This window comes from Nerophis lumbriciformis, linkage group LG13, assembly GCF_033978685.3.
Source record: "Nerophis lumbriciformis linkage group LG13, RoL_Nlum_v2.1, whole genome shotgun sequence".
Taxonomy (NCBI): domain Eukaryota; kingdom Metazoa; phylum Chordata; class Actinopteri; order Syngnathiformes; family Syngnathidae; genus Nerophis; species Nerophis lumbriciformis.
The window spans coordinates 34221277-34235420 of record NC_084560.2 but is presented as its reverse complement, the minus strand read 5'-3'; the positions used below and the strand labels follow the sequence as shown (position 1 = coordinate 34235420).

The 14144-nt window shown below is 38.5% G+C and overlaps 2 protein-coding genes across 2 annotated transcripts in view; one reads left to right on the top strand and one right to left on the bottom strand.

Annotated features, from left to right (window-relative positions):
• The window catches only part of LOC133613420 (gamma-crystallin M2-like), a 548-nt gene extending 294 nt beyond the window's left edge, over window positions 1-254 (top strand). Inside the window, exons 2-3 of the mRNA XM_061970948.2 lie at window positions 1-66; window positions 138-254. The exon at window positions 1-66 is cut by the window's left edge and continues 177 nt beyond it. Of these exons, the coding sequence (XP_061826932.2) occupies window positions 1-66; window positions 138-254 (183 nt within the window). The remainder of the gene's footprint in view (window positions 67-137) is intronic.
• Window positions 255-8264: 8010 nt separating this feature from the next.
• Window positions 8265-11368, bottom strand: LOC133613968 (olfactory receptor 10K1-like). Its single transcript, XM_072914379.1, has 3 exons — window positions 11315-11368; window positions 9241-9371; window positions 8265-9192 (listed from the first exon to the last, which is right to left on the bottom strand). The coding sequence occupies exons 1-3, from the start codon at window positions 11366-11368 to the stop codon at window positions 8265-8267; spliced, it is 1113 nt and encodes a 370-aa protein (XP_072770480.1).
• Between the last annotated feature and the right edge of the window lie 2776 nt (window positions 11369-14144).

The following is a 14144-nucleotide window of genomic DNA, read 5'->3' as shown; positions in this document are numbered from 1 at the left end:
TACGCCGACTCCATGAGCATGGTCGGGATGAGGGACTGCATCAAGTCCTGCCGCATGATCCCCACGGTATTCCCGTTCAAGCATGAGGCCTTGTGCTTCCGGTTCAGTTTGGCTGAAGTTCCTGTTTGGGTTTGCAGCACAGAGGCAAGTTCAGGATTAAGATCTTCGAAGAGGAGAACATGAGCGGTCGGTCCAACGAGCTGCAGGAGGACTGCGAGAACATCATGGACCGTAAAATCAACATTTTTACATAATAAAAACACCCAACCCATACTTGCCAACCCTCCCGGATTTTCCGGGAGACTCACAAAATTCAGCGCCTCTGCCGAAAACCTCCCGGGACAAATTTTCTCCCGAAAATCTCCCGAAATTCAGTCGGAGCTGGAAGCCACGCCCCCTCCAGCTCCATGCGGACCTGAGTGACGTCAGGTGCGCAACACCACGTAAATCGTTGGCCAACCAAAAAGTAACCCCAGTACGCTATAGCCAACATTCACCAGGAGATGGCAACAGACAAACATAGATCACTCTATAACATTCCTCCCCTTTTAGAAATGTATAGAAGTTACTCAAAATAAATAAACAACCCAACCAAAAAATGCAGCAGCTCAATAAAAAACTGTACTTAAGCCACATTCTTTTCTTTTTTTTTTTAGTACTGAACTCTTAACCCTCATTTGTAAAAAAAATAACATGCTTATTATACAAACAGTATTTGTACACCTTTAACACAGATTTTTATACTGTCTTCAGAGATTCCGTTTTTTTGGTGGTACTCGAAACCTTTCTGGGTACCTGCGAAAGGGTGTTCAGCATGGTTAGAAAAATAGTGACAGAGAATAGAACAAAGATGGACAATTCAACCCTTAACTCAACAATGAGTAGATGAGTGTTATGTGTGTGTATATGTGTAAATAAATGAACACTGAAATTCAAGTATTTATTTTATTTATATATATATATATATATATATAATATATATATATATATTATATATATATATATATATATATATATATATATATATATATATATATATATATATATATATATTATATATAATAAAATAAATATATATATATAGCTAGAATTCACTGAAAGTCAAGTATTTCTTATATATATATATATATATATATATGAAATACTTGACTTGGTGAATTCTAGCTGTAAATATACTCCTCCCCTCTTAGCCCCGCCCCCAATCAACCCCCCCCCCCCCCCCCCCGGACCACGCCCCCCACCCCCCACCTCCCGAAATCGGAGGTCTCAAGGTTGGCAAGTATGACCCAACCACAAACTAGAAATACAAACCCCGTTTCCATATGAGTTGGGAAATTGTGTTAGATGTAAATATAAACGGAATACAATGATTTGCAAATCATTTTCAACCCATATTCAATTGAATGCACTACAAAGACAACATATTTGATGTTTAAACTCATAAACTTTTTTTTTTTTTTTTTAAATAATAATTACCTTAGAATTTCATGGCTGCAACACGTGCCAAAGTAGTTGGGAAAGGGCATGTTCACCACTGTGTTACATGGCCTTTCCTTTTAACAACACTCAGTAAACGTTTGGGAACTGAGGAGACACATTTTTTAAGCTTCTCAGGTGGAATTCTTTCCCATTCTTGCTTGATGTACAGCTTAAGTTGTTCAACAGTCCGGGAGTCTCCGTTGTGGTATTTTAGGCTTCATAATGTGCCACACATTTTCAATGGGAGACAGGTCTGGACTACAGGCAGGCCAGTCTAGTACCCGCACTCTTTTACTATGAAGCCACGTTGATGTAACACATGGTTTGGCATTGTCTTGCTGAAATAAGCAGGGGCGTCCATGGTAACGTTGCTTGGATGGCAACATATGTTGCTCCAAAACCTGTATGTACCTTTCAGCATTAATGGCGCCTTCACAGATGTGTAAGTTACCCATGTCTTGGGCACTAATACACCCCCATACCATCACAGATGCTGGCTTTTCAACTTTGCGCCTATAACAATCCGGATGGTTCTTTTCCTCTTTGGTCCGGAGGACACGACCACAGTTTCCAAAAACAATTTGAAATGTAGACTCGTCCGACTACAGAACACTTTTCCACTTTGTATCAGTCCATCTTAGATGAGCTCAGGCCCAGCGAGGCCGACGGCGTTTCTGGGTGTTGTTGATAAACGGTTTTCGCCTTGTAGGCCGATATTATCGGACATCTCTATTTATAATCTATTGATAAATGCTCGCAAAGACGCGTTCATTTGGCTCGTTCAAGAGACTCCTGTCACCAGTCCAACCTCAGCACAAGTGACCAAACAAACGGAGCCCGGCAGCCTAACTCAAACTCAAACTACACAGCTTATTACACAAGGTGAAGTATGTCAATGTGACTGAGTATTGATCCAAGTGACTTTCTTACATCCATCATCGGGAAAGACTCCAGGGAAGAAGAAGTTCAATTGTCCTTTAAGATCAACACGCGAGCGCGCACACACGCGGTGACGTGCGTCATGCTCTGTGTTGACACGTGTTCGGCAGGACAACAGCGCCCCTACGCGGACACACGCTGCAACACACCTCCTCGGGTACCGTGTTTGTGGTCTGGATTGCATGAAGCAATCAATCCCCCTCAAAAAACATTATCTCGATTAATTTCAGGGTGTGGTTTCATCAAATATCATTCAAACTTAACAAAGAAAAATGAGGAAAACATTACTAACTGCCACGGACATCAGAAGATAAATGATATTTCAATGACAGTCGACACACAGCTTGAGTGAAAGGCCGCGTCACTGATTGGTCGGGGAACGTCACGTGGTTATACCGGCGTCCATTTTGACTTCAAAATAAAACAACAATGAGAGAAAACACTCAAACGTCTTCATTGTTTTGTTTTTTTTGCATCATTTTATTCGAAAACAACATTTCTATGTCGTGACACTTTTGCAAGTGTGGTTCGCAGCTAACACACGCGTATGTATACATAAACATATATCAGTGACGTGCGGTGAACTAAACACCAGGTGAGGCATAGATACTTTTGGAGTTTTGTTTCTTCTTTTTTTTTCTTTTTTACTTAAATTCATATGTGCAGCTCTAATCATTGTTGATTTAGGTTGCACATAAGGAAAAATAAGGGAGTTATTCGCTTTCATAAAACATTATTAGACTTCCTTTTTATATATATATATATATATATATATATATATATATATATATATATATATATATATATATATCTTTTTTTAAATATTTATTTATTTATTATTATTATTTATTTATAATTTTTTATTTTTTTTATTATTATTATTATTTATTTTTTAAATTTATTTATTTTTATTTTATTTTTATTATTATTATTATTATTATTTATTATTTTATTTGTATTTTCTTTATTTTTTTTATTTTTTTATTTTTTTATTTTTTTATTTTTTTATTATTTATTTATTTTTATTTATTTATTTATTTATTTATTTATTTATTTATTTATTTATTTATTTATTTATTATTATTATTTTTATTTTTTAAAATATTTTTTTATATTTTTTCATAATATCATAATGATATTATGATATGATAAATGTGTCCAAAAAGTATTTGACAAAATTGTTTTTAAATACTTTTTTGGTCGCATTTGCTTTTAACAAAATAAGTATTGTGAGTGTATCTTACCTTTCTGTATTTGTATCTGAAGCAGCAATAGCTATCTTCCATGAAAACGTACTTTGTGTGATCACATTCACTTTGTCTTAAAGTCCAGTTCAGAGAAGTATTTAATCTTGGATACCGTATATAATCCTCCATATTGGCAGACACATTCAATTAATTCAATTTCATTCCAAGCAATTAAACAATATTTTTGCATCTGACAAAAAAACACCCACAAATGCTGGCTTACTCTAATAAAAATGCCATGTTTGTTATAAATACCGTAAAAAAAAAAAAAAAAAAGGCTGGCTTCCGCTGGAGAGACATGCGTCTGTGAGCTTCAGCGCACCCAGTGTGGCGAGTCAGAGTACTGCAGAGGCATTGAACTGTAAGTTGACAATATATCGCCCCCTACTTTGAGGCAGAGGTACTTGCTGCCTCATAGCCTGCCTTTTCCCCGGAACATACACGTGCCCCCTCGCACGCACACGCTCAATGCACTGTGTGTGTAGCCGTGGAGGCACCACCTGTGTCTGCCTCACTTCTCGTCTGCTTGTTATTTTGATCAGGAAACACGGAATTTCCGCGATTTTGACCATGAAAATGATCAAAATATACAGGAACCACACCAAAATCACATAGAAAGCATAGACCAAAATAGAAATATTCAAACTTATTTTATTTTATTACTTTGTTTTTGAACATGTCATGGTTAAGCCACCTGATGGCAAGGTGAGGCACTGCCTCACTTGCCTCCCCTTACAGCATGCCACTATATATATATATATATATATATATATATATATATATATATATATATATATATATATATATATATATATATATATATATATGTCCATTCATTTTCTACCTAGGCGGGTTCACCCTGGACAAGTCACCACCTCATCACAGGGCCAACACAGATAGACAGACAACATATACATATACAGGACTGTCTCAGAAAATTAGAGTATTGTGATAAAGTCCTTTCTTTTCTGTAATGCAACTAAAAACATGGAAATGTCATACATTCTGGATTCATTACACATCAACTGAAATATTGCAAGCCTTTTATTATTTTAATATTGCTGATTATGGCATACAGCTTAAGAAAACTCAAAAATCCCATCTCAAAAAATTAGAATATTTCCTCAGACCAAGTAAAAAATAAAGATTTATTACAGCAAAACAAAATCAAACATTTGAAAATGTCAATTAATGCACTCAGTACTTGGTTGGGAATCCTTTTGCACGGATTACTGCACCAATGCGGTGTGGCATGGGGGCAATCAGCCTGTGGCATTGCTGAGGTGTTATGGATGCCCAGGATGCTTCAATAGCAGCTTTTAGCTCATTTGCATTATTGGGTCTGGTGTCTTTCAGGTTCTTCTTCACAATACCCCACAAATTATCTATGGGGTTCAGGTCAGGGGAGTTGGCAGGCCAATCGAGGACAGTAATGCCATAATCAGTACACCAGTTACTGGTGGTTTGGCACTGCTGAATCATGCTGAAAAATGAAATCATTATCTCCATAGAGCTTTCAACAGATGGAAGCATGTAGTGCTCTAAAATCTCTTGGTACACAGCTGCATTGACTCTGGACTTGATAAAACACAGTGGACCAACACCAGCAGCTGACATAGCTCCCCAAACCATTCCTGACTGTGGGAACTTCACACTGGATTTCAAGCAACTTGGATTTTGCTCCTCCGGTGAATCCTATATGGTTAAAATCTACACTTAGACTTGCATGCACACACATAGTAGCATACACACCCTACGTATCCATCAAAAGCTCAATAAAACCCGTTGAGCTAGACCTCCTGCTGTAGTGCCGTCTCATTCCTCCCTGTCGTACTTAACACGTTGTCTTGTTTGATCACTATTTTATTTAAGAACAAACTTGCAATAAAAAACATATGTTTAACAGGAAGCAATATGTGAAGATGGGTGAAAATATGTCAACATGGCTAGATATATCCTGTGGTGTACCCCAGGGATCAATACTGGGACCAAGATTGTTCAATCTTTATATAAACGACATTTGTAAGGTTACGAAGGACTTAAAGTTGGTTTTATTTGCGGATGACACAACTGCTTTCTGTTCAGGAGAGAGCACACAGAAGATAATACAAATAATAACAGAAGAAATGAACAAATTAAAAAGATGGTTTGACAAAAACAGACTATCTTTGAATCTCAGTAAAACTAAAATAATGCTATTTGGTAATAGTAGAAAAGAGCATCATACACAAATACAAATAGACGGAGTAGACAAAGAAAGTGTAAAAGAAACTAGATTTTTGGGAGTATTAATAGATGATCAAATGAACTGGAAATCTCATATACAAAACATACAACATAAGGTGGCAAAAAACATTTCAATAATGAATAAAGCAAAATATGTCCTGGGCCAAAAATCACTACATATTCTCTACTGCTTGCTAGTGTTACCATATCTGAGTTATTGTGCAGAAATATGGGGAAATAACTACAAATGTGCGCTACATTCACTAACCGTGTTACAAAAAAGATCAGTTAGAATAATACATAATGTTGGATATAGACAACATACAAACCCTTTATTTATTAAGTCAAAAATATTAAAGTTCGATGATTTGGTAAAATTGCAAACAGCTAAAATGATGTACAAAGCAAACTATAACCTGCTACTAAAGAATGTACAACAATTCTTCTCAACTAAAGAGGAGAAATATAACCTTAGAGGAAAAAATAATTTAAAACATTTATATGCACGTACAACACTTAGAACTTTTAGCATATCAGTATGTGGAATTAAATTATGTAATGGATGTAAAGAAGTCAAAAATTGTACTGATATGATCCAGTTTAAGAGGTTGTTCAAAATAATAGTGCTTACAGAGTACAAAGAAGAAGAATTATGAGAAATACTTTCAACCTTATTGAAAATAAGATATTCTTCATCTCAGTATGTTAATAATGACTGAATTAATTAATTAATTACATATTACAAAACTGTTGTATACTATTTCATAGATGTTATTTTATTATATAAAAAGGTCAGTAAATGATTCTATATATTTGTAAACGCTTTGAAGTGGGAAAGGGGTAGGATTAAATAAGCTTTGCTTCTTCCTACTCCTTTTCGGGCATGATGTAAAATGAAATGATATGAAATTGTGTGATGTATTATGATGTAAGTGTGTTCATGTTCGAAATAAACTAAAGAAAGAAAGAATGTACCCTAAGATTTTTTGTTAAATTAAAGCCAATAATGTAATTTTTTTGTGGTCCCCTTTATTTAGAAAAGTATCGAAAAGTAACGAAAAGTATTGAAATAATTTGGTACCGGTACCAAAATATTGGTATCGGGACAACGCTAGTTTACACCATTGTCTGCCAGGAGGTAAATCAAAAATTGTACAAAAAACGTCTTATATTTCACATTTCAGTGCTGAATATTTCGTTTCAGTTCAAAAAGCGACACGTTCTCTTTGTGGCACAAACAGACCAGTCAGTGCATCAAAATATGATGACCTCATCTAACGTCAGCATCCGTGTTTGCTTGTTTTGTGTCTGTTTTGGCATGATTGTAACTAAATTAAAAGCATCGATCATGATAACACTTTTATGAAATCAGAGAGTGTGTGGTCTCCTTGCCTAACGGGCACAAAAAGAGACGCCGTCCTGGTGAATCTGAGCGGTCCTTGAGCCAGAAAGGTCGACACAGGCGACTCTATGAGGAAGCCTTGGCAGGCAGTACTTGATGGAGAGCAGTGATGAGGAAGACTGAAAAATTAATTGTAGTTGATACATTCTTTGTTGTTGTCTTGTTATGCAGCTGTCAAGGTGAACCCCAGACCACCCTGTCCAGGGACCACCGAAAAAGGTGTTTGTCTGGATGAAATACATTCATTACAGTGATGTAATAAGCATTCCTCGGAAAAAAACGTATCTGTTTTTACACATCTTTAGGGCCAGGCTGTCCCCATATGACTGGTCTGTGATTGCTGGGAAAAAATGTACAAATCTAACATTTCATTTTGTTTTTCAAATTAGGACTTTCATTTTAGTTGTTAGGAACAATTCAATTGCAACCCACATCAGCAGGATGAAAATTGATGTATCTGTTTTTGCGCCCGAACTCTACATTTGTACTGTCACTCCCCTAATTCAAACACAAACATGTCACCATACCATGTCATAATAATGATTTGCAGTTACATTTATATAAAATATTACCGTTTTCTAAAAGGAAAGGAAAAATAGAGAATGAGTAAATATAGGTAGCTGATTAAGTGCTGAATTATATAAACAGGGTTTATTTGCATACTGAAATATAATATATAAGTACCGGTATATGTAAAAAATATTTGGCGATATAAATTCAATAAAGAGATAATACAGTATATACACATTATAACAAATACACACAGAAGCACACAGAAGCAAAAAAAAAAGAATTTTGCAAATGCAGTATAAAGACTAAGTAATAAAATACAATTCAGGATAAATATCAGACACTATGGTTCTCAGCTATCTTTTTCCAGATATGAATCTTGTGAACACCATATGATAATGTAAATTATATTGTTTTAGGATTACATAGAAAAATAAAGACTTCGATTCTAACAAGTGAAATCATGTACCTTTGTTTACCAGACAAAACAATCTCTTGATGTGTTTCCAGATTTCCTTCATTTTCACTCCATATAAGATTGGATTGAACAGAGGACTGTACACAAGTATTTGTAAAGTAATTATTAACTGTACACCTTTTGGAATATTTAATTCCAATCGAGCTATGATGACATCAAATAAAACTAAACAAAGTAAGATGAATAAAACCATCAGGTGAGGTAAACATGTCTCTGCAGCTTTTTTCCTCACTTCTACACAACTGTGATAAGTTATTATGAATATCTTTATGTACGTAAAAAGGATGAACATCACAGGAAAAACAACAGCATTTATCATGATAAACAAACCATAAATGTTAAGAAATGTTGATTTTACACAGTGAAGCTTAAAAAATGTGTTGTTACAAACAGTTCCTTTTGTTGTAAAATCACAGAGTTTTTGTTGAGAACTAACCACAGTTGCCACTGCAAGCTCACATGCAGGTAGAAACCAGGCCAAAGACAAGAGCACAATAACAGCTTGTTTTCCCATGATAGTTGGATACTGCAGAGGTTTGCAGATAGACACATACCTGTCATAAGACATGGCTGACAACAGTAAGAAGTCTGAAATACCTAATGAGTAATAAAGAAAATATTGAAACAGACAAGCAGAATGAGAAATCGTCTGTTTTTGAGATAAAACATCAATAATAAGTTTGGGGTAGAGAGCAGTGCCAAACAAAAGAGAGTTGAGTGACAAAGCAGCAATGAAAATGTACATAGGCTCATGAAGGTTCCTGTGGATCCAGATTAGACATATAATGGTGCAGTTAGTGCAGAGGATGAGAATATATAATGTCAACAAGATGACAAAGTACAGATATCTATACTTGTCCATTTCTACAAAGCCACCAAGAGTTATAAATGTTCCATTGAAATCAGCATCCCTGACACCGAGCATAACAATGGTCAAATCAAGTCTAAGAATAGTTCACCCTCCGTAGATCTCATTAAGTCCTCCACCAAGCGCTGCTGTTATGTCAACAAGCTCCTCCAAGTCTTCACGGTGATGTTGCTGGAACTTGTTGTGAGCAGTCAATGCTGAGAAGAGTGAGAAGTCGTCCACCTGATAAGGATGACCCACAGGATGAAGACTGCCTGCAATTGGCCTCCAAGTTGAAGAGGCGGTCTGTAATCTTTTGGACAGTTGCAATCATCAGACTATTCTCAACGGGTTCCAACTTGTCCCATGTAAGGCCCACCAGCGAGATGTCAGGAGGCCATTGCTCTTTTACTCTTGGTACCAAGTTTTCATTCTTATTCACGTAGTTGCCACAAAGACAGACAAGAGAACTTTGCTGAAGTTTGAAACCACTGAAGCTGTTTTGTGTAATGAATGTAAGCAAAGGAGAATAACAATTATGAGAATGATTATATTTATAGACACAATAAGAAGTGACAGACATTCACACTAAAGTACATGTTTGTCGTTCAGCTTCCATACTATCCATCCATCAATCTTCAACCGCTTGTACGGAATCGGGTCGCGGGGACAACAGCTCTAACAGAGACCCTAAGACTTCCCTCTCCAGAGCAACATTAGCAACTTCCTCCTGGGGAATCCCAAAGCGTTTCCAGGCCAGAGAGGAGATGTAATCCCCCCATCTGATCCTTGGCCTGCTGCGGGGTCTCCTTCCAGTAGGCATACTTGCCAACCCTCCCGAATTTTCCGGGAGAATCACGAATTTCAGTGCCTCTCCCGAAAATCTCCCGGGACAACCATTCTCCCGAATTTATCCCGATTTCCAGCCGGACAACGATATTGGGGGCGTGCCTTAAAGGCACTGCCTTTAGCATACTCTCTCACCTGAAAAGGAGACTATTATATATGTGTCCGTTATCCATAGGTTTATCTATAACCCATAAAGTAGGCAGGCACGGAGCTATTTCTCAGCATGTGTTTATTCCAGCCGGCACGTTAATACACTGACACACAACATCCAGATTCCCATCATGCATTGCTTCAAAACTACGGCAAGTAGTAACGGTCAGAGAAGCACAAGGCGGCGGCAACGCAGCACAGGTCACAGCCCAGTATTATGGGCCACCTTGCTAAATGGAGACCCGAGGGTGTAACATATGCCGAGACAAAGATGGCTATGCTGATAGCTGCAAGCAACATCCCGTTCTCATTTGCGGATGTTTTCAACAAATCCCTGAAGGATATGTTTCCGGATTCAGAGATCGCTCGCCGGTACTCAAATGGCAGAACAAAGGCTACTCAAATATTGAAAGGTAAGTGTTATTTTTTTTTTAAGTCAGCAGCAAGTACAGTACAGTTAGTAGAATAACTGTGCTACTATATGTACTATATATATATATATATATATATATATATATATATATATATATATATATATATATATATATATACATATATATATATATATATATATATATAAATACTTGGATTTCAGTGAATTCTAGCTATAAATATACTCCTCCCCCCTTAACCCTGCCCCCCTCAAACCCCCCCCCCCCCACCACCACCAATCTCCCGAATTCGAAGGTCTCAAGGTTGGTAACTATGCCAGTAGGACGTGCAACGAGGACCTCCCTAGGGAGACGCTCGTGAGGCATCCGCACGAGATGCCCGAACCACCTAAGCTGGCTCCTTTCCAAGCGAAGGAGCAGCGGCTCTACTCCGAGTCTCTCTCGGGTGACTGAACTTCTCACCCTATCTCTAAGGGAGATGCCAGCCACCCTTCTGAGGAAACTAATTTTGGCCGCTTGTATCCGTGATCTTATTCTTTCGGTCATGACCCATACTTCATGACCATAGGTGAGAGTAGGAATGTAGATAGCTAGGTAGACCGAGAGCTTTTCCTTCTGGCTCAGCTCTCGTTTCATCACAACAGTGCGGCAGAGAGACTGCAATACTGCCCCAGCTGCTCCTATTCTCCGGCTGATTTCCTTCTCCATCTTTCCCTCACTCGTGAACAAGACCCCAAGATACTTAAAGTCCTCCACCTGGGACAGAGTCTTGCTCTCTACCTGAACTGTACAAACCATCGGTTTCCTGCTGAGAACCATGGCCTTAGATTTGGAAATGCTGATCCTCATTCCGGCTGCGAACCGATCCAGTGAGAGCTGAAAGTCACGAACCGAAGGTGCCATCAGGACCACATCATCTGCAAACAGCAGTGACGCAACCTTTAGCCCCCCGAGACGTATACCCTCTCCGCCATGGTCACGACTCTGCCTAGAAATCCTGTCCATGAAAATCACAAACAGGATAGGTGACAGAGCGCAGCCCTGGTGGAGACCAACCCCTACTGGAAACGGATCCGACATACATCCAAGCACCCGGACAGAACGCTCGCTTTGGTTGTACAGAGATTGGATGGCCCTCAGCAGGGTTCCCCTCACCCCGTACTCTCTCAGCGCATCCCACGGGATTTCCCAGGGGACCCGGTCATACGCCTTCTTCAAACCCACAAAGCACATGTAGACTGGATAGGCATACTCCCAGGCCTTCTCCAGGATTACCGCAAGACTAAAGAGCTGGTCAGTTGTTCCAAGACCAGGACGGAATCCACATTGCTCCTCTGAGGTTCGACTATCGGCTGGACCCTCCTTTCCAGTACCTTGGCGTAAACTTTCCCAGGGAGGCTGAGTAGTGTGATACTCATACTACTTCCATAGTGCTTCCATTCTACCACCTTCAAAAAAGCCGGAGAAGGAGACTCTTATGATGCTGTAAATGGTGGGGAAAACAAGTATTTGATGAGCTGTATTGTAAAGCTAATAATAATTAGCTTTACAATACAATCACAGACATTACTACAAATACCTCACACTTTCCTTTAATGATGTAGTCCACCAAATTTGTTTGCTATTTTTCAGATACAACCTATCTGGTGACAGGTTATCATGGGAGCAAGTAAAAATGAGATTTGGGGGCAAAACCCCACCTTTGAGGTATCCACACCGGAGATTAACAAAAATTAACGCCATCTAAAAAATTTGTACAAAACATATGATAAAATATATGTAAGTAAAATATAAATAATATAAATATTACATTAATAAGTTAATAAAAACACAACATTGAGAGAATAATAGCAGTAATATTAATAGTTAAGTCAGAAAACAACACAATAAAATAATAAAAACACAAGAGTTTAAGATGATCAGTAAAAAGCCTGATTAAAAAGTTGTGTTTTTTGAAAATGTCAACACTCTCTGCAGTCCTGATCTCTGGCAGGCTGCTCCACAGGTGAGGGCCAATGTGGCTAAATGGCGCTTCACTGTGAGTCTTTGTTCTGATATCTAGTAAAGCTAAAAGACCAAGCGAGTTCCAGAGGACCTCAGGATCCGCGAGGGTTGATTCGATAAAAGCAGGTCAGATAGATAAGAAGGTGCAACGCCTTTAGGACATTTAAAAACTAATAACTTTAAAATTGACCCTGAAGCAGACAGGGAGCCAATGCAGCGACTTTAAAACTGGTGTAATGTGCTCCCGCCATCTGGTCCTCGTCAGTACGCGCGTGCAGCTGAGTTTAGTAGTAATTGTAGACTTCTGATATTTTCTTTTTGAGAAGGCCAGCCATTACAATAGTCTACAAACCCCATTTCCACATGAGTTGGGAAATTGTGTTAGATGTAAATATAAACGAAATACAATGATTTGCAAATCCTTTTCAACCCATATTCAGTTGAATATGCTACAAAGACAACATATTTGAGGTTCAGACTGATAAACTTTTTTTTTTTCGTGCAAATAATCATTAACTTTAGAATTTGATGCCAGCAACACGTGACAAAGAAGTTGGGAAAGGTGGCAATAAATACTGATAAAGTTGAGGAATGCTCATCAAACACTTATTTGGAACATCCCACAGGTGGACAGGCAAATTGGGAACAGGTGGGTGCCATGATTGGGTATAAAAGTAGATTCCATGAAATGCTCAGTCATTCACAAACAAGGATGGGGCGAGGGTCACCACTTTGTCAACAAATGCGTGAGCAAATTGTTGAACAGTTTAAGAAAAACCTTTCTCAACCAGCTATTGCAAGGAATTTAAGGATTTCACCATCTACGGTCCGTAATATCATCAAACGATTCAGAGAATCTGGAGAAATCACTGCACGTAAGCAGCTAAGCCCGTGACCTTCCATCCCTCAGGCTGTACTGCATCAACAAGCGACATCAGTGTGTAAAGGATATCACCACATGGGCTCAGGAACACTTCAGAAACCCACTGTCAGTATCTACATTTGGTCGCTACATCTGTAAGTGCAAGTTAAAACTCTCCTATGCAAAGCGAAGACCGTTTATCAACAACACCCAGAAACGCCGTCGGCTTCGTTTGGCCTGAGCTCATCTAAGATGGACTGATACAGAGTGGAAAAGTGTTCTGTGGTCTGACGAGTCCACATTTCAAATTGTTTTTGGAAACTGTGGACGTCGTGTCCTCCGGACCAAAGAGGAAAAGAACCATCCGGATTGTTATAGGCGCAAAATTTAAAAGCCAGCATCTGTGATGGTATGGGGGTGTATTAGTGCCCAAGACATGGGGAACTTACACATCTGTGAAGGCACCATTAATGCTGAAAGGTACATACAGGTTTTGGAGCAACATATGTTGCCATCCAAGCAACGTTACCATGGACGCCCCTGCTTATTTCAGCAAGACAATGCCAAGCCACGTGTTACATCAAAGTTAAAGTAAAAAGTACCAATGATTGTCACACACACACTAGGTGTGGCGAAATTATTCTCTGCATTTGACCCATCACCCTTGATCACCCCCTGGGAGGTGAGGGGAGCAGTGGGCAGCAGCGGTGGCCGCGCCCGGGAATCATTTTTTGGTGATTTCGTGATTTCGTGATTTCA